Below are 25608 nucleotides of genomic sequence, written 5' to 3' on the forward strand. Positions count from 1 at the left end.
ACTGACTTAACCTTGATCCTTCAGAAATGCTGTGAAAGTACCTGAAGCGATCCATGCAGAAAAATAACCAACATATCTGAGTTGAAGCTGTTCTGTAAGAAGAAATCAGCTAAATTCCCTGCAAGTTGTTGTGCAGAGATGGTGAACAGATTAAAACAATAATAAAACAAATCTTAATCAGAGAGATTAGATACAGTAGATATAGGGTTCTACTACACTAAAGACAACAGTGACACCAAATGTACAGGTGTCATATGCTAAAATGATTGCATCCGTTTTTTCAATATAAACCCTATAAACCCTATAAAATTAAGCATCATAAGGCCACTTCTGATAACAACTAACAACCTAAATGCAATCCTTACCCTAACATAACCTGTAACTAAACTTTGCTCTGACCATAACTGTAAAACCAAGTCTTAACTCTTAAACAGACCTTTGATGGGGTGCGAGAAGTCCAGTCAAGCCAGTCGTGGCTGTCGGTGACCACACACACTCCTATGTTTTTATTGTCATTCACAGAGGAGGTGAGGGGCGGCTGCGCGGACGTAAACCTGGTGGACTTGTTTCCCATGCAGACGACCTTAGGCACGGAATACTACCCGAAAAGAGCACACTCAGGAGGAGGAATAACATTTTACTTTAGACTATTTGTTAACCTGCAACTGTGCAAGTTGCCTATCGAGCAATCATCACACAGTAACGGAGCAAGGGCAGGGCCAACACAGTCTGTCCATACATGCTACACACAGACTGTCCGACTGGAATAGATTTGGAGGATGAACGGGGCGGCAATTACGCAACACGGGGCCGAGTTGCAGAGGGGCGCGGGAAGGACGTTCCTGTTCCAGCGGCCGCATGGTGAGTGACAGTGACACGCACACAGAACTGACGGTGGGGAATGAAGTTCCAGGTTATAAATCAGCAGCTTCATTATGTAAAAAGATACAAACACGGACATCATGGCGCGCGCAGCACCCTTCCTTCTTTTTTCATTCACAGTGGAAGACACAGATGATGTGCGCGTGCGCAAACCCGTGACGTAAATTGTTGTTCATTGATAGCGCGTATGCATCACCACCTTCCCAGGTAGCAAAGGTCAATAAAAACAACAACAAAAAAACCCGTCATGATAATTCCGCCACCGGCGCGCTCTTTCACTGTTGCACAGGTATGTAAGCGCTGTAGTGGTTTCGCGATAGTCTGTAGGATTTACCTACCAGCATGTTGGGCTGCGGTATGAGCGGCTTGTTTCCCCCTGCAGCAGCTTAGCAGTGTGGTGAGTCAGGGCGAAGGAAACAGTGGAGAGTCTGTTCCTGCAATTGTTTTAATCTAGGGAGGAGGAGGATAGGGGGTCGTGAGATGAGTTGGGGGCCCATGTGGCTTATGGTCACAGCGTGAACCAACACATGGAATCCAAGCAGAAAGTGTCTCCACTGCGGCGGCGCAGGCGCGTGCGGTGTGATAGCACAGGTGAGGTGGAAAACGTGTAGTCAGGCTGTCATACACTCACACTCACACACTGCGCGATGATGAATGAATGAAACATTTTCCGTATTAAATGAAGTGGGTGTCTTGTAGAGCTTATGCAGAACATTTCTTTAACAGACTGAGTGGTTACCTTGTCAGAGTACGCAGTCCACCACTGGAAAAAGTACGCTCATTATCTAAAGTCCAAATACTATTACAGAGCAGAAATGTCTCTTAGTGTTTCAATGCAAATATTATTATAAGGCATTCATTACCACGTAAGCACAAATCACAGTCAGATAAACAAAGGGAAGCAAAATGCAATGAAATGTTGTTGTTACTTTACAAATTGTGATTGTATAAGCTTATAAAATATGAATACTCACACTGCTACATATACTGTACATACATGTATATATTTTATTTATTACTGTACTGGTTGTACTATCAGGTTTTATAGTTTATTTATCTCAGACTGTGCCAGTTTAGTCTTTCGTCTTTAATTAAGCCCCTTTGGTCAGACTATCTTTCTGACGTTCTAGTGTACTTAAGCTGTTGTAAAAATGCAATTTCCCCATTGTGGGACTAATAAAGGTTTTTTCTTATCTTAATATAAGCATTACCAGTACTCAGATTTAAAAAGTAAAGGTATCATATCACAATATGCAGCAGTCACCAAGAACACACAAAGTAGTGCAAAGGAGTGCTCACTTCACACACACACTCACACACACAGCTGGATTGATTCTTTGAACAACAAATAACAATAGAGCTGCTCAGCATGATTGGATTGGTTGCCATGTGGGGGTAGTTTAGTGTCCAGTGATGTACTTACTGATTGGTAGATGACCTCATTCTGGATTCAGTGGAACTGTAAAGGTGAGTGACAGTTCCTCTGACCAGTGAGAGCTACTCCATCTTCTGCAACATGCCAAAGAGGTGTGCTGACTGTCAAGCCACTCCCACACTGCCATAGTTGTTTTGAGAAAGTAAAAAATCTGTATGCTCACCTGGAGAGCTCCTCACATACACAAACACACACAATACAGAGTTCTATATTCACACACACACACACACACTTGGTTGTAGGAGCAATGTCAAAAACAGAAAGCACACTTACTCAAAATCCTCTGGAGAAGACCTGGGGGCCATGGATGACTAGCAGGCTGAGCCAACGCAGAGGCTGTGAGTACACACACGCACTAATACTACATTGTTTTCTTTGTACCACCTCACTTGAGTTTGACATGTTGATACTAGGTGTGAGACCGTTTTTGAGAGCAGAGTGAGTTTTTCTCGCTTCAGAGGATTAGCCTATTTACTGTTTGTAGAGCACAGCGTCCCCCTATGTGAGAGACCAGAAGGTCACTCACCCCATGCAAGACGTGTGTACGTACACCCTCCTCTTGGAACTTAATGGGATAATCCCAAGAATTGATACAAACTACAAATGTTCTTTGTTGTTGTTTGTTGTCATTCTAGACTAAAATATCGCTGGAGACTAATATTAGATTGTATCTGGATTTTTAATAGATGGAGGAAGCAGTTTGAGGCATTAAATTTATGAATAATGAATAATCATATTGCTGAATTATAATTACTGATGCATTAACGTTAGATACCATTCAGTAGTTTAGCTCAGGGTTCCCGACATATGAGTTAGCTTCTCCGAAGGGGTCACAAGATCAGTCTGAAGGGTCATCTTGTAATCACGTGTAATCACGCATAATGAACAGAAATTCCAGAGGAATATATACTTACTTGCCAGTTTATTAGGTACACCTGTACAATCTAATGTAACTTATCTAGCAATCCAATAAAGCAGCTCTCCACAGATTCTACTTGTAGAAGGTTATAATTTCTCAGTTTTTGTTGAAAAAAAAAGGTGATAATTCTACTATACATTAAATTAGAGGTGTTAAGATGTGTTTCTAAAGTTTTGGACTAAACATGAGAAACACCTGTTAATATAATGTACTCCTGCTGTATTGAGTTGTATAAGATTATACAGGTGTACCTAATAAAGTGGCCAAATAGTGTATTTCTCAGTGCTGTTGCTGATACTGTCAGACTGACAAGGGATATGGGAATGCAATGTGAATTATGTGACAGAGCTAGGAGGAGTAGTGGCAAGTGAGCATGACTGTACAACATTCAGAATGCATCTCCACCAGTAGGTTCTTTCAAGAACCAGGCCTAGGTTAAGAGTACCACTAGTGCACTGTGATTTGCATTTCCATAGAAGGGCCAAGGCCCCTGGAAGCTTAAACAAAGTAGCCCACCACAGTCCCAACCCACTCAACTCCTGACACTCACACCCTACTATCAGCATTTGTATTCAAATGAAAATTACAGCTGTAACCTATAGGTCAGTTATTGCTTTATTGTATAAAGCAAAACAATCAACAATTCTCATTAGCTGCATGTGCGAAATGCTAGGTGCTATCTGACCTATCAGCGCCACTCAGAATAGCAGGCCCCACTCTTTCTGCTTATAGACATACACTGGACCCCTGAACTTTCTGAAAAATTACCTGGATAAGCTGCATGTGAGAATGCAAATGTCCGAGTCAGATAACTGGGAGATTACCCAAACTTTATCGTGCGAGCCTCCCATTGCAAAATCTAGGTAATATCAGAGTGTGATCTCCACTGTGTAACATAGTGCCTCCAGCATGCTCTACACTGGCTGATATCAAGAGGAGTTTCCATGCAAGAATGCTTTTTGACTCAGTCTCCACAGCACAACTCCACACTATGTCCAGACCCAATTCTCCCAACATAATCAAGAGTTAATATGGTAAAACAGCTTATGATAAATTCAGAATCTTCTGAAAGTACTACATCCAGACTGGGGACTTCTTTAGGGTTTAGAGCTATGGTCCAGTACTAGATCCTGATTTCTCCAGTGGAAATACATGTAGAGGAAGAACACTAAACCCTACAAAAGACTGGTCCCAAGAAACGTCCCTATAATGGAAACAGGGCTAATTATCTTCTTTGACTGTCTCTCTCTCGTGTTTTCCACACTCTCCACATCTTTGTATTTCACTCTGTACTGGAATATTTATACAATTTAATTGTCTGCATGTGCTCCACAGGTAATTTATGACTGTCTTTGTGATTGTGTGTTTCAGCGTCAGTGCCCCAGTTCACCAACTCCCCAACCATGATCGTGATGGTGGGACTGCCAGCACGAGGAAAAACCTACATCTCTAAAAAGCTCACTAGATATCTGAACTGGATTGGCGTCACAACCAAAGGTATGATCTGAAGTGTAGTGAAATGTTTTTTTAGGTGAAATAAAGTTACAGTAAACTTAAATGTTATTAAAAATGGCCAGATAAAAGAGGGTTTTGGGGAAAAACTATTAAATGACCAATTTCAACATCATATGTCAAAACAAGATCAAGGGATCAAAACATATTTGAGACTAACAGTGAATTAAATGCAGTGTTGAGGCAGTTATTATGAACATCTACATGGATGTTAAAGTCACCCACTATAATGATTTTATGTGCACTAAGAACTAGATCAGAAATTCTGAGAATTCAGTTAAAAACTCAGAGTAAGGGACAGGACGACGGTACACAATAACAAACAGGACTTTGTTTTTGAGTTTGGATCAGAGAGGCTAAGAGTGAGGCTCTCAAATGAATTCAAACTATGTTTAGGTCTGGGATTGATTAATAAGCTTGAGTGGAAGATTGCTGCTACTCCTTCACCCTCTATGCTTGTAGGAACATGATAATTAATATGACTTTTATTTGACAGTTACTAATCAAATCATGTACCAACAGGGATTTAGTGAGAGTGAGTGTGAGAGATCTGATATTTAACAGTCCACATTTAATTGTTTTTATTTTGTTCTTTGAGAGGAGTAGTCTTTATTTGTATTAAGTTCTTATGAAGCACTCCTCTAATGTTGGCTTTTGATATATATAATTTAGGTGGTCGGGGAGCAGACACTGTCTCTATGGGGATTTGGTAGTTTTGGGGGGGAGGTGCCAGCTGAAAGGAAACTGAAGAAAGGCAAGTAAGACTGTGTCTCCGTGTCCTGGGCTCCACTCTGAGATGTTTGGGTTTAGGTCGTCTAATAAACTCAGCTATATTTCTAGATACTAGAGACGCACCATCTAAAGTGGGATGAATGCTGTCTTTTCTAATCAGCCCACGTTGTTTGGGGCACACCACCATCACAGCCAGTGATTAAATGACATGCAGCTAAACATGTCATCCCTGATGAGATTGGGAAGGGGTCCAGAGAAAACTACAGAGTTCGACAATCTGCAAAGAATTCAATTCAAGAATTGTGTGTTAGTTCAAAGACAATGGTGAATTTTGTAAATTGTATCTATTTCTACTTTCTATTAGTGGGTTATTATAGATGTTTTAAATACTGGAGAGAGTTTGTCAGTGCAGTGCCTCAGGCCGGAGGAATAGGCAGAGCCTGGTCCTGCTGCTTTGCAAGGGTTCTGATTCTTGAACAACCAGGTATTATTGTTGGGGGCTGGGAGGAAGACCCAGGCCCCTGCTGTGGAGCCAGTGAGCTGGAGCCAGGTCATTGGGATAGTGATAGTGTTTGGACTGCCCCTTTATCTTTCAAATTAGGTAAATCATCCTTAAAAAAACATTCAATGTAGAGGGAGGGTTTAGTCTTGTTCACCTCCCTGTTAAACCTATATTTTCCCCCTTAAGCCTTTCTTTTGTCCCATTCATGAACGCCTCTCCCTTTACTAGCTTTAGCCTTCTAAGTTTAACTGTAAACCATGGTTTCCCCAGCGTTCCTCACAGAAGATGATACAATGCAAGATTCAGATAATAATAATTTCAAATAATTTTAACTAAAAGAAATTAGAAGGGAAAGAATGATGAATAAATAAAGATGAAATTATGTCTCAAACAAACTGTACTAGTATCTTGACTTGTGTAGGAAAAGTCTGAATAAACCAGTATTTTTGTTATATCAAACGTATACTAGATGTTCAGGGCAGCTGCAACCATGTTTTTTTTTTTGTTGTTGTTGCTTTTTTTTACAGTGTTCAATGTTGGACAGTACAGAAGAGATGCCACCCGTTCATACAACAGCTATGAGTTCTTTAGACCTGACAACACAGAGGCCATGAAAATACGCAAGTATGACTCTTCAGCTTCATAGGCTCTCACTGCTTTTACTCTACATGTCACAACTGCTTGAAATATAACTTAACTTATAACTATATTAAATATGTAAAAGTATAAAAGTGTCAGTGTGTAACTAGACTTCAAATCAAACTGTTATTTGTGCAGGGCATGTGCCATCGCTGCCCTAAAAGATGTTTGTGACTACTTCACAAGAGAGCAGGGTCAGGTTGTGGTGAGTAGAATCTAACAGCAATAACAGTCTTCAAGCAGCTTTAATCAATATTTGATTAATACCAATGTGTCAATTACAGTGTGAGAAGAGAGTGAAACAGTCTGATTTGTCCCTAAAAGGTTTTTGATGCAACCAACACCACCCCAGAGCGCAGAGAGCTCATCCTCAGCTTTGCCAAAGAAAACGGTTACAAGGTCCGTTTCAAGGTTCCGCTCTGTTGCAACATGGAAATAAAACTACATTCACATTCTGCTAGAATTTATAAGACATTTTCTACTTCTTCAGGTATTCTATGTGGAGTCAATATGCGATGATCCAGAAATTATTGCTGAGAATATTAAAGTAAGTGTGTGTGTGTGTGTGTGTGTGTGTGTGTGCCAAGACCCGGTGTGTATCTTACTAGTTATTGGTGCAACCGAGTTAACTTAGCTTGCTCTGGTTGCGAGTCACACACTGCAAGCTCGTGTGTCTTGGTGCGTTCTGGCACAGTAATTGTTACAAAACAGTAGACTGTGTGTCAGTGCCTGTGTCAACTAGCTGCTATATGCTGTATATTGTTCATATGACTTAATTCCAGGAACCATTTCCTCAAGATAACACTAAGTCAGTATTTGATTGTATTGCCTACAAATAATTCAGAGCCATTGGGCTCCACAGCAGAAATCTGTGCTGGATCCAATTCTCTAGCCCAGAGCTACAGTTCAATATAAACTAACCTGAGATACTTTTAAGCTGCTTTCTACTCTCATCTGAGTCAAACAGGTAGTTTAATCTGAAGGAGAGAGTCTGCTCAAAAACCCAGCCATTCTCTCAGCAGTGGAATTTTTACTAGTAGTATTTTTACAGTTACATCAGACCACTGACATTAGTGTAACTTTAAAATGTTCTTAAATCCTGTTCTCACCCAAGCAAAGAGCAGATACTTGGTGACATCACCGAGCCCTACATGTGTTTTGTATTTGTTAAAGTTTCTGGCCCAAAGGCTTATATATTTAGTTTACATAATTTATTTAATTAGTTGTCTGTGTGTTTAGTAAATGACCACAAAACATGCATCTACATCTAGAGTACTTGGAAAACCACATTGAGAAAACCAACTCATACATATCAATAAAATACAAACAAATTTCATGAAGTTGCACTGGATTTGTGCTTTGAAGAGATTTTGTTGGATCCACTGCGGAACACACAGTATATAATGTTTTTGAATGAACCACACTAAGTCCTGTACTTGCATAAGATGAAGACATACACTGTAGTTTGTGTCACTCTCAATCCTTCACACTCTCTCTAACAGCAAGTGAAGCTGAGCAGTCCGGATTATGTAAACTGTGACAAAGAGGAGGCTGTGGCTGACTTCCTGAAGAGGATCGACTGTTACAAGTTGACCTATGTTCCACTGGACGACAGCAAAGACAGGTAACAGCATCTGTAATGCCAATCCAATGTTCTAAGAACAGCATTTGATTCAGCTATTTGTAACATGTTGATGCTGTGTGCATGATGCATCATTTAATGTTTAGTAAAGGCTTCAGAATTGAAAATATGCATTACAAAAAAAAGCGACAGATGTGGCTCATTAAATTTTTTTGGAGATGTAATAAGCATTTGCTGTTGTAGAGTTGTGTTATGCAGCTCAGTCAATAGTGCTGATGTACTCTTGTAGCTATCAGGTCACAATTTCTAAAGTAAATTGTGTCATATTTATTGTAGTTAATTTGAGTTAGGTATTCATTATTTGGAAGGTCTTGAACCTTACACTGTAAAGTGGCTTTAGATGACTTCTGTTGTGATTTGGCACTATACAAATAAAATTTAATAGAAATAGTTGTTTTGTAATTAGGTCAAACTCTCAAGGTAACGCTCTAGCAACAAAAGGAAAATGTGCCAGCTGAGGTATATTATCACTGACGAGGGATCCAGGGTTTTTCTGATTTGTCCACTTTTCTGACAGCCACGGTACACCTCGGAAATGGCAAAATCAACCAGGCAATAAATACTTTGGACGTTAGAAAGTTTGTGGGATGAACAACAGTCAAAAACAGCAGAGGAATTCAGTAATTCCATTATTATTCCATTATATTATTATATTTTAATGGGGGGGTTTTCTCCATATATTCCAAGGAAAAAACAATAATGAAAGTGCCTCACTATCAAGTACTGTGTGTGTATCTTTTTGTATGGAGCATATTGTTGTTTTTTTGTCTTTATAGTCTTTTGTCTGTATATATAGATTGTGTTGACTAATAGGACAATTTCTGTAACAAACTTCTTAGGGAGATTAATAAGGCAGTAGTTTATTTTCTGAAGCATCAATGGAGCATGCATTCCTCAACACAGCAGCTGACAGAGGAAAAACTTAAAAGAATCCAACACATACAGTTCTTTTTATAGATTGCAGATGGGAGGGAGATGTTTTTCTATTTGTAACTAAAGACGTAAGAGTGGCAGTTGTGACATCATGCCGGAGCATCCTAAAGTAAGAGAAAAAGAAAAGTTTCACAAGAGTCACTTTAATTTATAACAAATGGCAGTTCCACGAGAGAAACAAATGTAAAAGGATAACTCTCTGTACAATTTTTCTACATTGACAATAACACAAATATAAAAAAGGTCAGTCATTAATTATTCTTAGTGAACTGAAACTAACAAAGAATTCACAGATTTGTAAAGATGTTTATTTCAAATTATCAGAGTACTTTTGTAGTACTTTTTTGTAATTTATCCTCTGTACAGCACCCCATTGAATTTGAAATGAAACATGCAAGATGTTACAGCCATTTTCATACACACATGCCCATTTTGGGGGGCGTAAAAATAATGGAACAAATGGCTGACAAGCAGTTGCATGGCCTGATGTGGCCATGGCCTGTTCCCTTGTTACTCCAACACTAAGCGGATATAAGACCTGAAGGTTGTTCTGAGTGATACATTTGCATCTCGTAGCTTTTCACTAGAACTCTTAACATTAGATCCAAAGAGTTGTATATAAAAGTGAGGGAGGCCATTATTAGGTGGAACAGTTTAAAATATTCCTAAAAAGTAGGAGCTGATGAGATCAACATTGGAAAAAAGCCTGGATGACCATAGAAGACAACTAAAGTGGATGAACAAAGAACTCTGTCTATGGTAAAAGAGAACACTCTTGAGGAGTGTAAATATGAATGTAAATACAGAGGCTTCACAACACGGTGCAAACCACTGGTTTACATAAAGTTTTGTTTGTACATCTCATTATTCAAATATTTAGTTTGGATTGGACCAGGCAGGAACTCAGTGTGTAGTACCACTTTTTCCAAGTCCTATTTCATCCTTAATATGAAATATAAGAAGAGGATATATGAAGATGAAGAAATGACTGACTGCACCTTCAGTGTCCTGCTGTTCTGTTTGTTGACTTTCTGCAGGAACCTTTCTTACATCAAGATCTTTAATGTTGGAAGCCGATACCTGGTGAACCGGGTGCAAGATCACATTCAGAGCAGGATAGTCTACTACCTCATGAACATCCATGTTACTCCAAGATCCATATACTTGTGTCGCCATGGAGAGAGCGAACTCAACCTCTTGGGTCGTATTGGGGGAGACTCTGGACTTTCATCTCGTGGGACAAAGGTGAGGAGACTCTGGTCTGTGTGTGTGTGTTTGTCATGTGTCTGGATAGCACACAATAAACTGTGTTTCTATTTTCATGTCCTCGCAGTTTGCCAGTGCTCTTGGTGCATACATGCGTGGGCAGTGTATCAGTGACCTGAAGGTGTGGACGAGCCACATGAAGAGGACCATTCAGACTGCAGAGTCTCTGGGAGCCCAGTATGAACAGTGGAAGGCCCTCAACGAGATAGATGCTGTAAGGGTGTATAATGGACGCATAAAAACGTGTAGTTCTGTTTCTAAAGTTCTCTTACATACATGTAATTTTATAGCTATTTTCATGCTTCGTTTTCTGCTGGTTTCTTCCTGTGCGGGTGAGAAAGTTTGTGTTTCTGTGTTCGTTGCCTCAGGGGGTCTGTGAGGAGATGACTTATGAGGAGATTCAGAAAAATTACCCAGAGGAGTTTGCGCTTAGGGACCAGGACAAATATCGCTACCGCTACCCTAAAGGAGAGGTGAGTGTTAGCCAGGAGCAGAAATATTATAACTCAACAGATGCTGTCACATCCTGACAGCATCTGTTGAGTTACAATGTTGGATGGTTGTGAAATGTTCCTCTGAGTTCTATTGGATAGACTGAGCTGGTGACTTTTTTAAATTATTTATTTATTCAGGGTAGCTTTACTGCTTTTACTTTTACACCTTGGTCTGTAGGGTTGAACCAGCAACCTTTGGCTCACAGGCTCTTTTCTCAGACGCAACATATTTAGTTATACACAGTTACAATTTCAGAGTAGAGATATTGTGCATTATGTTTAGATTGTGTAAAGAGTGTAGGGAATTGCAGTGTCTTTTAATGTAATGTTTGGGGTGGCAGTAGCTCAGGTGGTAGAGCAGTCATCTATGAACCCCAGGGTGAGTGGTTCAATTCCCAGTTCTTCCTGGCTAGTTGTTGAGATTTCCTTGGACAAGACACTGAAACCCTGTAGTAGCACCAACATGTACTGTCTAGCAGCTGTCCAACTGCAATTTCCCCAAGGGGATTAATAAAGTATTCATTATTATTAATAAAGTTATATGGGTTAATCTATAACTATACATGTTTATATATGTGACTTAAAGTTATATTTACCAAGTCATGTGAATTCCTTTAATTCAATTCAATTCAGTTTTATTTTTATAGCGCCAATTTACAACAGAAGTTATTTCAAGGCACTTTACAGTGTAAGGTTTAAAACCTTACAGAAAATATTTATACAAAAAATTATAGAGAAAACCCAACAATCCCATTTGAGCAAGCTTTAGGCAACAGTGGAGAGGAAAAACTCCCTTTAGAGGAAGAAACCTCCAGCAGAACCAGGCGGCCGGTGGGCGGCCATCTGCCTCGACCGGTTGGGGTGAGTGGAAAGAGAAGAGAGAAAAGAACAGCAGGCAATAAGACAACAACAAGCAGCAATAACATTGGGCAGGTGAACTGGATTCTGGAGATGTACAGCTTCAGGCTGAGGATACCTGCAGACAAGTACAGAGAGAGGAAGACAGAGAGGAGGAAACACAACTAAAAGAGAGAGAAGACACAAAGTTAATGACATGCAATGGTGGCATTTGCATTGATACAGGAGAAAGGAGAGAGGAGAGGAGGTCAGTTTATCAGTAGAGGTCCCCCAGCAGACTAAGCTATATCAGCATACCTAAGAGATGGTTCAGAGTCACCTGATCCAGCTTTAACTATAAGCTTTATAAAAAAGGAAAGTTTTAAATCTAGTCTTAAATGTAGAGAGGGTGTCTGCCTCCCGAACCTGAACTTGGAGCTGGTTCCACAGGAGAGGGGCTTGGTAGCTAAAGGCTCTGCCTCCCATTCTACATTTGGAAACTCTAGGAACCACAAGTAAACCTGCAGCCTGAGAACGTAGAGTTCTGCTTGGAAGATATGGAACTATGAGGTCTTTAAGATAAGAGGAGCCTGATTATTAAGGGATTTATAAGTGAGGAGAAGAATTTTAAATTCAATTCTGGATTTTACAGGGAGCCAATGGAGAGAAGCTAACGTGGGAGAAATATGATCTGGCTGCAGCATTTTGGATTAACTGGAGGCTCTTTAATGAGTTATTGGGACATCCTATTAATAAGGAATTACAATAGTCCAGTCTGGAAGTAACAAATGCATTGTTAGAGTATTTCAGCATCACTTTGGGACAGGATGCTCCTAATTTTAGCAATGTTTCTTAGGTGAAAAAAGGCAATTCTTGAGATATCTTTGATGTGTGACGTGAAGGAGATATCCTGATCAAAGATAACTCCTAGATTTCTTACAGTATTTCTTGAGGCCATTACTAAGTCATCAATGGTGAGAATGTGATTAGACATAGTGTCTCTGAGATTTTTAGGCCCAAACAGTATAACCTCGGTCTTGTCTGGATTTAGGAGAAGGAAATTGGAGGACATCCAGGTCTTTACGTCTTTTAAGCATGCTTGAAGTTTGACTAATTGAATAGTTCCTCCTGGTTTCATAGATAAGTATAGCTGGGTATCATCTGCATAACAATGGAAATTGTTATGAAGATGATACCCTAATAATTATATTATTAGGAAACAGTGTTTCCTAATAATATTGCCTAAAGGGGACATATATAAAGTGAAAAGAATTGGTCCAAGCACAGATTTCTGTGGAACTCCATAGCTGACTTTGCTGTGCATGGAAGACTCATCATTAACATGTACAAATGGAAATCTATCTGATAGATACGATTTAAACCACTCTAGTGCTGTTCCTTTGATCCCAATGACATGTTCCAGTCTGTGTAATAAAATGTTGTGATCTATAGTGTCGAATGCAGCACTAAGATCTAACATGACGAGTATAGAGAGTAGTCTATTGTCTGAAGCTAATAGAAGATCTTCAGTAACCTTTACCAGTGCTGTTTCTGTACTATGATGTACTCTAAATCCTGACTGGAAATGTTCATACAAGTTATTGCTACGCAGGTGGTCATACAATTGCTTAGAAACTATCTTTTCAAGGATTTTAAAGATAAAGGGCAGATTGGATATTGGTCTATAATTCGCTAAGACCCCTGAGTCCAGAGTAGGCTTTTTGAGCAGGGACATGACTACAGCAACCTTAAAAGCCTGTGGTACGTAGCCTATTTGTGAAGACAGATTGATCTGATCTAATATGGATGCGCTGATCAAAGGTAAGACATCCTTGAGGAGTCTGGTCGGGATGGGATCTAAGAGACATGTTGATGGTTTAGAGCAGGGGTGTCAAACTCAATTGCACAGGGGGCCAAAATCCAAAACACACTTTAGGTCGCGGGCCGAACAGAATAAACATTTATTGAACACACTAAAACTTTTAAAACTTAACTTTTTTAAACATAAACCTTAAATAACTTATACTATTTTGCTTTCTATAAAAATATATCCTGTCTAAATTATACAAGTTAGAAATAAAGTAAACATTAAAAGAACAAACATTCAAATTTCTTTAATCTTATGTCATTTTATATAAAAAATAAAGTTAAATTTTAAATATCCCAAAAGATTTTACTCTCCATAAAAATATATCCTGTCAAAATTATAAAAATTCTGTGTTGTGGAGATTCTCAGGATGGACTGTAGGTTCTCACCAGTGAGACGACTCCTGTGTGCTGTTTTGTTAGACTTCATCACTGAGAAGAGCTTCTCACTAAGATTTGTGCTACCAAACATAAACAAGGTTCGAGCCTCATGTGGACGGAGCTGGGACATTTCTACGGGAATGGAGTGAATAAACTGTGCAGGTCCTGCAGTGTCCTACTTTACCTTCAGTCATTAAACTGCAGCTCAATCAGCTCCGTCTGAATCTGCACAGGTGCAGTTTCCAAATCGACGGCAAAATGATTTTCTTGTTCGTCAAAGTCACCAAAGCTCCGTGAGAACTCAGTTTATCAGCAAAGTGCGTATTTGTGAACACCGTTGTGCCGATATGGTTCAACATTACTTGGCATCCTGAGGACCAGCTTCATAATAACTTGCAGCATCATAAACTAGACTTGATTAACGTGGAATGTGTTCGGCAAGGCAGCTGAAGCGCTGCATTATGGGATCTGTAGTTTATTGTGTTACTGGCCCTTCATATCGCCGGGCCATTAATAACAATAATATAGAAATGATCTCGCGGGCCGGATATAATTACACGCGGGCCTTGACTTTGACATATGGGGTTTAGAGGAATTAATTACTGAAATTAATTCAGAATAATCTACGGGGAGGAAGCAGTCTAAGTACGAGCGTGGTCTTGCAGATGAATCTAGAGTTGTTGTACAATCCATGCTATATGCAGGGAGGATCTGATTTTTTCTCTAATAGTTATGATTTTATTTGTAAAGAAATTCATGAAGTCATTGCTGCTGAGAGTTGAGGGAATACTAGGCTCAACCGAGCTATGACTCTTTGTCAGCCTGGCTACAGTGCTGAACAGAAATCTGGGGTTGTTCTTATTTGCCTCTATTAATGAGGAGTAATATAAAATTCTAGCTTTACGGAGGGCTTTTTTATATATTATTAAACTATCTTTCCAGGCTAGGCAATATTCATCTAAATTGGTGGAACGCCACCTCCTTTCCAACTTACGAGATTTCTGCTTTAAGCTACGGATTTGTGAATTGTACCATGGAGCTAACTTCCTCTGTCTTTCTAGCTTCTTTTTCAGAGGAGCAACAGTATCAAGTATTGTTCCAAGTGAAGCACCAGTACTATTAACAAGATAGTCCACAGTAACATCAATAGTAACATTGAAATAACTGCCTTCCTCTGTGTTGGTACATGGCTCTGAAATAAAAGATGGAATCAGTTCCTTAAATTTGTCAACAGCATTTTCACATAAACATCCACTGTAGTGAATCTTATCTGTAGGTTTAGTAAAGTTTGGTAGTGTAAGTTCAAATGAAATTAGGAAATGGTCAGATAAAAGAGGGTTTTGGTGAAAGACTTTAACTGATCAACTTCCACATAGTATGCCAGAATAAGCTCAAGGGTGTGATTAAAACAGTGAGTGGGTTTATTTACATTTTGGGTAAAACCAATGGAGTCTAATAGTGAATTAAATGCAGTGTTGAGGCAGTTATCATCAACATCTACATGGATATTAAAGTCAAACCACTATAATGACTTTATCTGCACTAAGAACTAAATCAGATAGAAACTCTGAGAATTCAGTTAAAAACTCAGAGTAAGGGACAGGAGGTTTAGGCTTTTATTTGTTTAGGCTTTAGGTTTAGAGGATAAGGCTGTTAAAGGTTCTCTGCTGAGCTAGGCTGCCCACCTTTTAGCAGGAGTAGTTGTTTTATTTACAAGTAGGTAAACCTACTAGGTCAGTTTTATCTACTTCCTACTTTTTGTGGTAACAATCGCAATAACAAAGATGATGGAACATCACTAGGGATATTTCAGTTAGTTGTTGTCAGTTGTTTTGTAGTTCCTGTCAGTTAGATGTTCTGTTTTTCAAAAAATCCACATTCCTATGTGTTGCTCAACCACAGTTCAAGATCCAAAGATGCTAGGCTTTTAATGACAGAGAAAAGCAGCAAAACTTCAATGAATTCTTTTTTAATAATGTTTGTGTTTGTGTGGAACCTCAGTAAACATTCTCTGGAAATCTCAACTTGTGTGAACAGTTTAACATGGCATGTTGTTGTCCATCCCATGTCTGTGCACCAGTCATACGAGGACCTTGTCCAGCGTCTGGAGCCAGTCATCATGGAGCTGGAGAGGCAGGAGAACGTTTTAGTCATCTGTCACCAAGCTGTTATGAGGTGTCTCCTGGCCTACTTTCTGGACAAGAGTGCTAGTGAGAACAAGACATTCCAAAGCATTTGTCCCATTATCTCTTAAAAAGAACCAAACCAACACTGACTTTATCCAACTAATGTGTGCTACATGTATTTTATTGTCCTGGTCACAGAGCTTTGCTGTTGTCCAAAATTGTATTTCCTTTTACAGAGCACAGCTAATTGAAGAAATTATTGAATGATTTTTTCTATAAAAATACAACATACAAAACATCACATCATTGTGTGATGACCTTTCTCTTTCCTTGTTTCAGATGAGCTGCCCTACCTCAAGTGTCCTCTCCACACAGTTCTGAAACTCACACCAGTCGCCTACGGTCAGTCTCTCTGTGTAACATGTACACACTGACAGCTCCAATTGTGTCTCCTGTTGTTTCCACTGCTTCTTCCTTTAATGTCCTCATGTGTCAGTAGCACTATGTCTCCCGTCTTACATTTAGTCATTGACACTTTTAGCAAAAAGCAGCTTACAAGTGAGGTACAAAGCAAGCAAATATCTATTTCAAGGAGAAGAACTTTAAAGTAAAGTGCTCTAGGAAGAGCATGGAATACGTTTTTATGGTGTAAGTGCAGCGAAAGATTAAACTGCAGAGAAAGATTCAGAAGAGTTATCAGCAAGTTTTTGAAAGTTGACAGTGAGGCAGCTGAGCATGCAGAGGTGATTAGGTCCTTCCACCACTGAGCTGAAAGGTTTTGCCTGGGATCTTGTGAGGTGAAGGGACCACAAGACATTGTTTGCTTGCAAAGTGCAGTGGGAGGGAGGGATTGTAGACCAGGATGAGAGAGAGTTCGGGTAAGCCGGTGCTGTTGAGCTAACCACCTTGTAGGGTCTGGGCTTTGAACCTGATGCAGGCAGCTACAGGAAGCCAGTGCAAAGATCTGAAAAGTGGTGTCCCTTTTGGTTGATCAAAAATGAGACGTGTTGCTGCATTTTAGATCATCTGGAGGGGTTTGATGGTGCAGCTGTTGACCCTGTCAGTGAGACAGTGCAGTAGTCAAACCAAGATATGACTAGAGCCTGCACAATGAGTTGAGTTGTATAGTCCCAAAAGAAGAGTCTGATGTTCTTCAATAATCACAGCCTTTCTTTGTTGCTTTGTCTGTTTCTCACAGGTTGTAAAGTGGAATCTGTCTGCCTCAACATTGAAGCTGTCAACACACACAGAGACAAACCGGTGGTAAAATAACTATTTCTTCATTTATTTCAAAAACATATAGAGGATGGCAGGTAGTTTTTTGAGAGTGGTCTTGTACCACAGCATCAGTGTCATAGACGTCAAAGGGAAAAACAACTAATCCTAATTGTCTTGATGAAATGCAGCGTGAAAGCAACAAGAGAATGTCATATTAGCAAACAGGCAGCACACCCAAGCACACAAATCTGTGGTTTTGTCTTTCTTTGACAGTCTGAAACCTATTTAATATCATAGTAATATTAAACAAAACATAAATGAGTCTACTAATAAAACCATTAGTGGAACCAAGTTAGACTTAACAGAATTATTTATTTAATCCAAAATTATCAAAATACAAGCACATTTAAATATTTAAAACTATATTGTACAGGACACACCTGCAGCTGAGTCAGCTGTAACCCCTGAACACCACATTTTATGATCGAGTTTGTAGAAAATAATTAGTTAGTGAGCAGAGAAGTCAAGAGAGAAGTAATGAATAAATCATCTGCACACTCCAAGCATCGACTTTGCCAAATCTTCTGGAAGAAAAAACTAAGTCTAAACAAATAAATTTCAGAATTACTATGTAGATGGAACTTATCAGATGTTGTATGAGTTAGGCTATGACAGCTTGAAAGTAAAAAAAAAGACATACAGGCCTACATTTCTCCACATTCTTAAAGGCACTACAGTATATGCATTTGCTTCTTTTGCAGAACGTGGATGTGGACAGAGACCCAGAGGAGGCATTAGAGACAGTCCCAGACCATATCTAGAGGACACAATGGGGAGCTTGGATGGATAGTGGACTTTTCAGTTGAAGTAATCATGGTGATCATTGTTTGGAGAACATGAGTGAAAAGGTGTCAGCCTGTTTCCATTGTAAATGCACTAGAGAATGCAGGACTGAAGCCAAATGTGTAGTTTAAATAAGAGGCTTTCTCTACTGTAAACAGTCAGCCTATACTGCACAACACTGGCCAAAGCAATATATAACTGTTTCTTTTTCGTTCCTCTCCCACATCTCTACTCAGACATTAACCACTGTTAAATTATTCACACAATCAGGACTGTGTGATTTTGTGATTATTCACAGGAGGCAAACAGCTTTGGTGTTTGAGTGGCTGTGGCTTGGTCTCGTCACAGTGGCACAAAGATAAAACTTGTAATGTTGAATAGTGGTGAAAGAATGTTCAGGTGCGTAATGTTGAATAGTGGTGAAAGAATGTTCAGGTGCTACATCAATATTTTGGAGGCTTGCTCATCAAACTCCAGCCACCCTCACATCTGTCCGTCCAATTCGCAGAAACATTTTAAGTTAGAAACATAGTAAGTTAGACTACCTTAGGATAAAGACTGGAAACTGGAAATTGGGAACAGCTAGCATGGTTCTGTCCAAAGTACCTCTTTTTTTTTTTAAATCTCCTCTATGCAATAGTTTTTTGTTTTTTATTGTACAGTTTTTCACCTTGTACATCTATTTTTAAGAGTACAGTGGATTTCCTTAGCAATACTCAGTTGGACATTTAGCATTTCATCTGAACGATACCATGATGTGCCTCACACAACTCAAACATACAGTCCATGATTATCCTGAGGAGCTTAAATACAGACACTCGTACAGACCAGTGTGCACTGTTGTATGTTCTTAGCTGCCATGGGCCATTTTAAGATGTGATTTGTAAAAAGATATATTTCAGATGGCTGGCAACTTAGTGAGCTACACTGCCTGTGTCTATGTTTAGAGTAGTGCGACTGTTGTGATAAGATTTAATTTAGTCTTATGTTTAGATCTAGGGGCCTGCAGCATGAAGCAGGTTCTTTGTGGGCCTTCACTTAGTCCCACATCAGTGATCTTTGATAACTAATGAAACTAGTTATGAAATGGCTATTAACTCCAGGTTTACTCGTTGAGCTCTGAAAAAGGCTGTTAAGATGAATTTACCATGATTTACACTGGTCAAACCTAGCTTTGGTTTCAGTGAGAGCCTCTGGTGTTTGCATTAGTCATTAATCTTAGTTTCTCTCACCTGGGGTTGTGGGGGTTAGAAAATGTAATTTCCTCAGGGGATCCTTCTCACAGAAACACCAGCACAACAGTAAATAAATGCATGTATGTCTTACCTCACATTGTCACCAGCGTGTGTGAAAACAAACATTTAAAAGACTGAGTTGTTCAGAGTTCTTATCTTCAGATCATTACCTTTATTTTCTCTCTTGGGTCAGATTAAACTGTCAGTAGGGTCACAGCTTGTGCAAATGTGCAATTTGGCCTGTGTGTCTTGAGTTCTGTAAAATGTAGCAACTGGAATGTTCAATATGTTATAAAACATTTTATTCTATAAACTTGAAAGAATAATTGTAATCTGAAGGTCCAGGCAATTCAATAAAAAAGTATACCTGCTGCTGGTGTCTGGTGAGATTACATGCACAGCACGAACATTAAAGTTGTTCTTAAGGTTGAATATATAAGAAAAAGTTTTTTTTTTTTTTAATCTAACAGAGCTACAGGCAGAATAAAATTAAATGCAGCCAAAAGCAAGTGGACAGGCAAGACAGTTATCTCTGGCTGCTGTTGTTGGGTTGGGCTGAGGTGGAGCTGGAGTGGGCCTCTCTGTACTGCTGAATCCAGCTCTGAGGGTCCTGTTCATGAAGCTGACATCAAAAACCAAATCATCATTAGTCACAAACTTTCACCTTAATGTCCACATGTAACAGCAGGCAGGTAAACTGAGTCTTTGCTTTGAAATCTCATTCAGACAAATACATACTTGACCAATGAACTCCAGGATTTTGGCCTTTGACACTTCTAAATCAGCACGTTGACCCCAGTGGAATTCATGCTCAACTGGTTCTGTGTGAGGGATTCGCACATACTCCAGGTACCTACACACAGACAGCAATCATTTATAGTCAACTAAAACAACTGAATACAAAGAACTGAACAAGAAGCAGTGGGAACAATTATAAGTGAAACATCAGTCAAGGTTTCAGCTGACCTGATCTGAATGTGGAAATGCGAGCAAACGAATAAAACGAATCAGCCATGAACAAGAACATAATGTGATAATGTGTGGAGGGACTGTTGGTCTAGCCACTCTGCTGAAGTGGTCTAGTTTTATTCCACTCTCCTTCTGCTCTGTGGTGTGGTATAAACCAGAGTCTACAGTCTGACAGACACTGGCTCTGAACACACCAGTACAGTGACCCGAGTCAGAATGGAACTTGTGACCTTCTGCTCACAGAAGATTACGTGATTTGTTCACGTGTGTGTGTACATGTGAACAAATCAGGTTACTCAGGTTTCTACATGCATTTTCATGACAAATTAACTGTAAGAACAGAGATAACTTAACCTGATCTGAGCACATAACTTCATTCTTACCTCTGACGCACAAACTCGTCAGTGAGCACCTTCTTCACGTCACCAAACTCCTCATGTTTGTCTCTGGAGAAATGTTGTCAACAGAACAGATGATGGACAGAAACATCCTCAAAATAATGATAGTAGAAATAATCATCATCTACACACATAGATATGCAAAAAATTATTTATTTTTTCATATTGGTCAACATAGATATATGTATCATCATATAACTAACTGTAACTTTTCCAGCTACATGATTGGTTCGTGCGTCACTATTCTCAATTTCATTAGCTTTTTGTGTTGTCAACAGGTGCATGGAATGGGTTCTACCAAAGTTATACCGAACCATGATCTAAATTTCTATCTAGGAAGAGTTTTTTTGCGATAGATCTTAATCATTTTATTGCCCAGCTGTAATCCAGGGGTGAAACATAAAAATGTTGCCTTACGCTGGGTCAACACGGAGCTTCTTGAGAGTATTCCAGATGACATCTATAAATCAAAACAAAAAGCAGACACTTTTGAAAGCACAACGAAAATATGATAAATAGACTATGACACTATGTATTGACTCCTGGTTGGACAGAACAATGGTTAATCACTCACTTTCTTTGACAACACCTCCTTTCATGAAGATAACACTGAGAATCACAAACAGCAGAGCCATCTTTGGATTGCTAGGGCTACTTAACACGCAAAGAAGATGATAATTTAGGTTATATAATTACTGACATAGTTGATGAAATGAATAAAGATAATACAAAGCTAAAAATATATATAAAAATATATACTTACTTGATTGGTGGGGCTCCCTCAGCTGTTTCTAACTTATTAATCAGTATGTACATATGATTTTTTGTGTCAATTTCAATCAGTTTAAGGCCAAATACCTGGTAGTGTGGAGAAAGTAGTATTTTCAGTTAATGATATTTCTGTAATATGACAATATTAAGCTGATTGCTGTGCTGCCTCTGACCCCCTCCCACTGAACCTGGTCAAAAGTGCGTGCTGCCCTCTTCATAATCTCAGGGTAGATGCTTCTATATTCTTTCAATACGTGTTTCACAAGATCTGAAAAGACAAAAAAAAAACCAACTCTTTTTCAGTGTGTGAAAATGTACATCAGACAATTTACTATATAACATCTTTAGGCCTCTCTGTACTGTGTAGGTTTGGGCAGTAAAAAATGACAACTGATGTGTACATCTTGAGACATCCACTAACTGCTGAGTTGGGACTATTGAGACCACAGATTTAGGACACAATCCCTCAGTGTGACTGGTTAGAACTCTACACTAAAATAACCCAATCAAAACACAATATGAAATAACACCAAATACACTGGTAAGATTGGTATTGATAATAACATATTAACAGGTATGACTGCTTACCACAGGTCCCACTACTCATCCTCTTTAAAGACCAAACATACCAGACAAGTGCAGTCTGACACAATTACTTTTATTTTATTTATTAGATAAATTGTGACATGCACTGAACTTGTATGATTTTTGTTATTGCAGTGTACCTGCTCGACGTATAGGAATCTTCTTTTGGTCCTTTACCAGGAAATACTGCACTACCTCAGCTGTCTACATGAAGGATAGTCATGTGACAGTAGAGACAGTCAATCATTAAGAAAAATATATTTTGGATGATTAACAATTACTCTGTGTTGATTCCAGGTTGGTTTTTACCTTTTGGTCAACTTGTGCTGCTGAGAGTTTCTCTAGCCCTCTCTGGACCTGTGAGGTACTCGGCTGAGTAAAGGATGGGTCGTCATCATCTTCCTCTTGAGCCATGAAGGTGCTGGGTTGCCTCTGTATATAGAAACTGAGATTAAGACCACTGTCGAAATGTCTAATAAACCCCACTGTTATAATCAGAAACAGAAAGCATGAGCTGATTTACTTTCCCTGCTGAATTGTCTGAATGATTTAATGATTTGGGGGACAAGGAGGAACTGCGCAGAGTACAGAGGGACTTAAAATACAAAATCAGAAGGTGCAAAAACAGCTACAGGAAGAAGTTGGAGCATCACCTGGAACAGAACAACGTCCGTGATGTGTAGAGAGGTCTAAAACACATCTCAGGCCATGGTGAGGCTGCAAATGGTCGCCAGATCACAGGTTACCAAGCCTGGGCAAATGAACTGAACATGTTCTTTAACAGATTTGATTCTGCCCAGCCCCTAATCTCCATCCACACAGCCCCCTCTCCACACCTTTCCAGTCCAGGCGTCTCCTCCCAGCTGCAGCTGTTCACACCTCATGACCAAGCAGTCCACTCTGCCCTTCCTCCAACCACAACAAAGGGACCCCCCCCCCAACAGCCCACAGCTCCAGACCAGCCACCACCTACCCCCCTCTGCCTCACTCTGAACCAGGTTAGGAGGGAGTTAAGGAGGACAAAGGTCAGGAAGGTAACAGGCCCTGATAACATCAGCTCCAGGCTCCTCAGGGAGTGTGCAGACCAGCTCTGTGAAGTGGTCCTGTCCATATTTAACATGAGCCTCAGCCTGGAGAAAGTACCAGTTCTGTGGAGGACTTCCTGCCTGGTTCCAGTTCCAAAAGTACCTCATCCTAAGGAGTTGAACCACTTCAGACCCGTCACCTTAACCTCCCACCTGATAAAAGCTATGGAGAGGATCGTCCTCAGCCACCTCCGCACCCAGGTGAGCTCAGTACTGGACCCGCTGCAGTTTGCATGTCGACCAGGCATCGGGGTGGATGACGCCATCATCTACCTGCAGCATCTGGCCCTGTCTCACCTGGAGTCCCCTGGGAGCACTGTGAGAGTCATGTTTTTTTATTTCTCCAGTGCTTTCAACACCATCCAGCCATCACTGCTGAGGAGGAAGCTGGAGGTGGCAGGCGTGGACCAAATTCTGGCTGCTTGGACCATCAACTACCTCACAGACAGGCCACAGTTTGTGAGGCTGCGTGACTGTGTGTCTGATAGGAACTGTGCTCTCCCCTATTCTGTTCACACTGTACACATCTGACTTTAAATACAACTCCCACCACTGTCACCTACAGAAGTTCTCAGATGACAGTGCCATTGTTGGCTGTGTATCCGGGGGGATACAAGCAGGAGTACAGGAGGGTCATCTCTGACTTTGTGGGCTGGTGTGAAAATAACCACCTGATCCTAAACATCAGCAAAACAAAGGAGCTGGTTCTTGACTTCAGGAGGTCCCCTCCACCACACACACCGGTGAACATCCAGGGCTCAAACATTGAGATTGTGGACACATTTAAATACCTGGGTGTTCACCTTAACACTGGTCTAGCAACACGGACGCTCTGTACAAGAAGGGCCAGAGTCGCCTTCACCTGCTGAGGAGACTGAGGTCTTTTGGTGTGTCCAGACAGCTGCTAAGGACTTTTTATGACACTGTGGTGGCCTCACCAGTCCTTTATGGAATTGTGAGCTGGGCAGGGGGCAGGGGGCAGTACAGGCAGAGACAGGAAGAGGCTTAACAAACTGGTTAAGAAGGCCGGCTCTGTGCTGGGCTGCACACTGGAGTCCATCGAAGGAAGTGGCGGACAGGAGTATGTTGGCTAGACTAACATCCATCATGGATAACCCCTCCCACCCTCTGCACCAAACTGTAGAGGCTCTGACCAGCTCCTTCAGCACGAGACTGTTACACCCACAGTGCAAGAAGGAGCGCTACCGCAGGTCATTCCGCAGGTCCAACACAGTACTACAGTGACACACTATGTACCTACACAGTGTATTTCATTTGTTGTTGCTGTTGTTGTTTATGTCTGTTCAAATTAACTTAATTGTCCTCTAATTTAATTTATTTTTTCTTGTGTAGTTAATATTGATGCTGTCCAGTCTATACTGCTTTTTCTATTCTATTTAATGTCACCTTGCTGCTGTAGACAGAAGAATTTCCCCATCGTGGGATGAATAAAGTCTATCTATCTATCTATCTATCTATCTATCTTAAACTGCCCGTGCTATGTTAGTAAGTAATTTGTTTGAATTAATTATCTGTTAGTGTATTTTGATGTCATAAACATGTCTAAATGATCTTCAAGATATCAACAGACTAACCAATAGAAAATTAAGGTTGCATTCCTATGGCTTCCTAAAGGCCATTGAATTAGACTACACAGCAGAAAGAATTTTACTGAGCACAGCAAAACCTTCACTCACTAATGGTATTTTATCTCAAAGTATACATAAACAATGAGCAAAAGATTGCTGCAACATGTATAATTTTATCTGTGTTTGGACTCCCTCTATGTTTCTTGTCACGACGGAAGAAAATCACTTACTCTGCTCTGAAAGGAGCTCTGTGTGTTGGAAAGCCTCTTTCTCTGCGTCATAGCAACACTCTGCCAGGTAAGCACAAAAATACAACGACAGTCAGCTCTAAAAGAAAGTCTGATAACTTTAAACAACACAACACACGCTCAAAACAGAATAAAATTGTTCTAGAAACACGGAAGTGAAACTGCAAACACTGTTGCTAAAGTTATGTTAGCCAAGTAATTGTTTGAATTATGTGTATTGAGATTGTTTTACAAGAAGCTGTCACAAAAGTAGTCAAAGCTAGACAACGTTAAACAGTTTCTTCTCCGTTTTCGCAGAATGCACTTACACCACAACGCGTTAAACAACCTCCTTACAGAAAATAGTCACTCAATTCACCTAAATATCGACTCTTCATTTGTTCCCGCTACTGCGGCCCTTACTGATGACGCAAAGGCGCTCACAGTTTTTTTTTTTTTTTTTTTTTTGCTTTATTGAAATAATGAACAATAACAAAATCAACGACAAAACTGTGTAACAAA

At 40.0% G+C, this 25608-nt stretch overlaps 2 protein-coding genes across 8 annotated transcripts; one reads left to right on the forward strand and one right to left on the reverse strand.

Annotated features, from left to right (window-relative positions):
- Positions 1-19835, forward strand: LOC113167022 (6-phosphofructo-2-kinase/fructose-2,6-bisphosphatase-like). Of its 3 annotated transcripts, XR_003299251.1 has the most exons (15): positions 1902-2655; positions 4608-4733; positions 6510-6606; positions 6760-6826; positions 6946-7020; positions 7112-7168; positions 8124-8245; positions 10234-10441; positions 10530-10676; positions 10831-10935; positions 16121-16250; positions 16506-16568; positions 17365-17429; positions 18146-18626; positions 18663-19835. XR_003299251.1 is itself a non-coding variant. In XM_026367333.1 (14 exons), exons 1-14 carry the CDS (start codon positions 780-782, stop codon positions 18203-18205), a joined length of 1404 nt encoding a protein of 467 aa, XP_026223118.1. In that variant the 5' UTR covers positions 1-779; the 3' UTR covers positions 18206-19835. The 3 variants fall into 3 exon arrangements, 2 of the variants coding, with proteins under 2 accessions (XP_026223118.1, XP_026223117.1); XM_026367333.1 differs by lacking the exon at positions 1902-2655 and adding an exon at positions 1-861 and having other exon boundaries at positions 18146-19835; XM_026367332.1 differs by having other exon boundaries at positions 18146-19835.
- Positions 19605-25525, reverse strand: ndnl2 (necdin-like 2). Of its 5 annotated transcripts, XM_026367341.1 has the most exons (12): positions 25466-25500; positions 25090-25149; positions 22839-22902; positions 22495-22617; positions 22326-22389; positions 21789-21868; positions 21593-21687; positions 21404-21483; positions 21247-21289; positions 20815-20877; positions 20201-20315; positions 19605-20084 (listed from the first exon to the last, which is right to left on the reverse strand). In XM_026367341.1, the coding sequence occupies exons 4-12, from the start codon at positions 22597-22599 to the stop codon at positions 19989-19991; spliced, it is 741 nt and encodes a 246-aa protein (XP_026223126.1). In that variant the 5' UTR covers positions 22600-22617; positions 22839-22902; positions 25090-25149; positions 25466-25500; the 3' UTR covers positions 19605-19988. The 5 variants fall into 5 exon arrangements, with proteins under 5 accessions (XP_026223126.1, XP_026223125.1, XP_026223121.1 ...); XM_026367340.1 differs by lacking the exon at positions 22839-22902 and having other exon boundaries at positions 21404-21480; positions 25466-25525; XM_026367336.1 differs by lacking the exon at positions 22839-22902 and having other exon boundaries at positions 25466-25525.
- Between the last annotated feature and the right edge of the window lie 83 nt (positions 25526-25608).

The sequence above is a fragment of the Anabas testudineus genome, chromosome 7 (assembly GCF_900324465.2).
Source record: "Anabas testudineus chromosome 7, fAnaTes1.2, whole genome shotgun sequence".
Lineage (NCBI taxonomy): Eukaryota > Metazoa > Chordata > Actinopteri > Anabantiformes > Anabantidae > Anabas > Anabas testudineus.

Excerpts from the sequence above, each read along its gene's own strand:
- ndnl2 (XM_026367336.1), bottom strand. The coding sequence starts at position 25,140 with ATGACGCAGAGAAAGAGGCTTTCCAACACACAGAGCTCCTTTCAGAGC. Across the intron at positions 21,869-22,325 it reads GATTCCTATACGTCGAGCAG|ATCTTGTGAAACACGTATTG; the intron begins GTACACTGCAAT and ends TTGTCTTTTCAG. Across the intron at positions 21,290-21,403 it reads AGGAGGTGTTGTCAAAGAAA|ATGTCATCTGGAATACTCTC; the intron begins GTGAGTGATTAA and ends TTTGATTTATAG.
- LOC113167022 (XM_026367332.1), top strand. The coding sequence starts at position 2,565 with ATGTCAAAAACAGAAAGCACACTTACTCAAAATCCTCTGGAGAAGACC. Across the intron at positions 6,827-6,945 it reads GAGAGCAGGGTCAGGTTGTG|GTTTTTGATGCAACCAACAC; the intron begins GTGAGTAGAATC and ends TGTCCCTAAAAG. Across the intron at positions 7,169-8,123 it reads TTATTGCTGAGAATATTAAA|CAAGTGAAGCTGAGCAGTCC; the intron begins GTAAGTGTGTGT and ends TCTCTCTAACAG.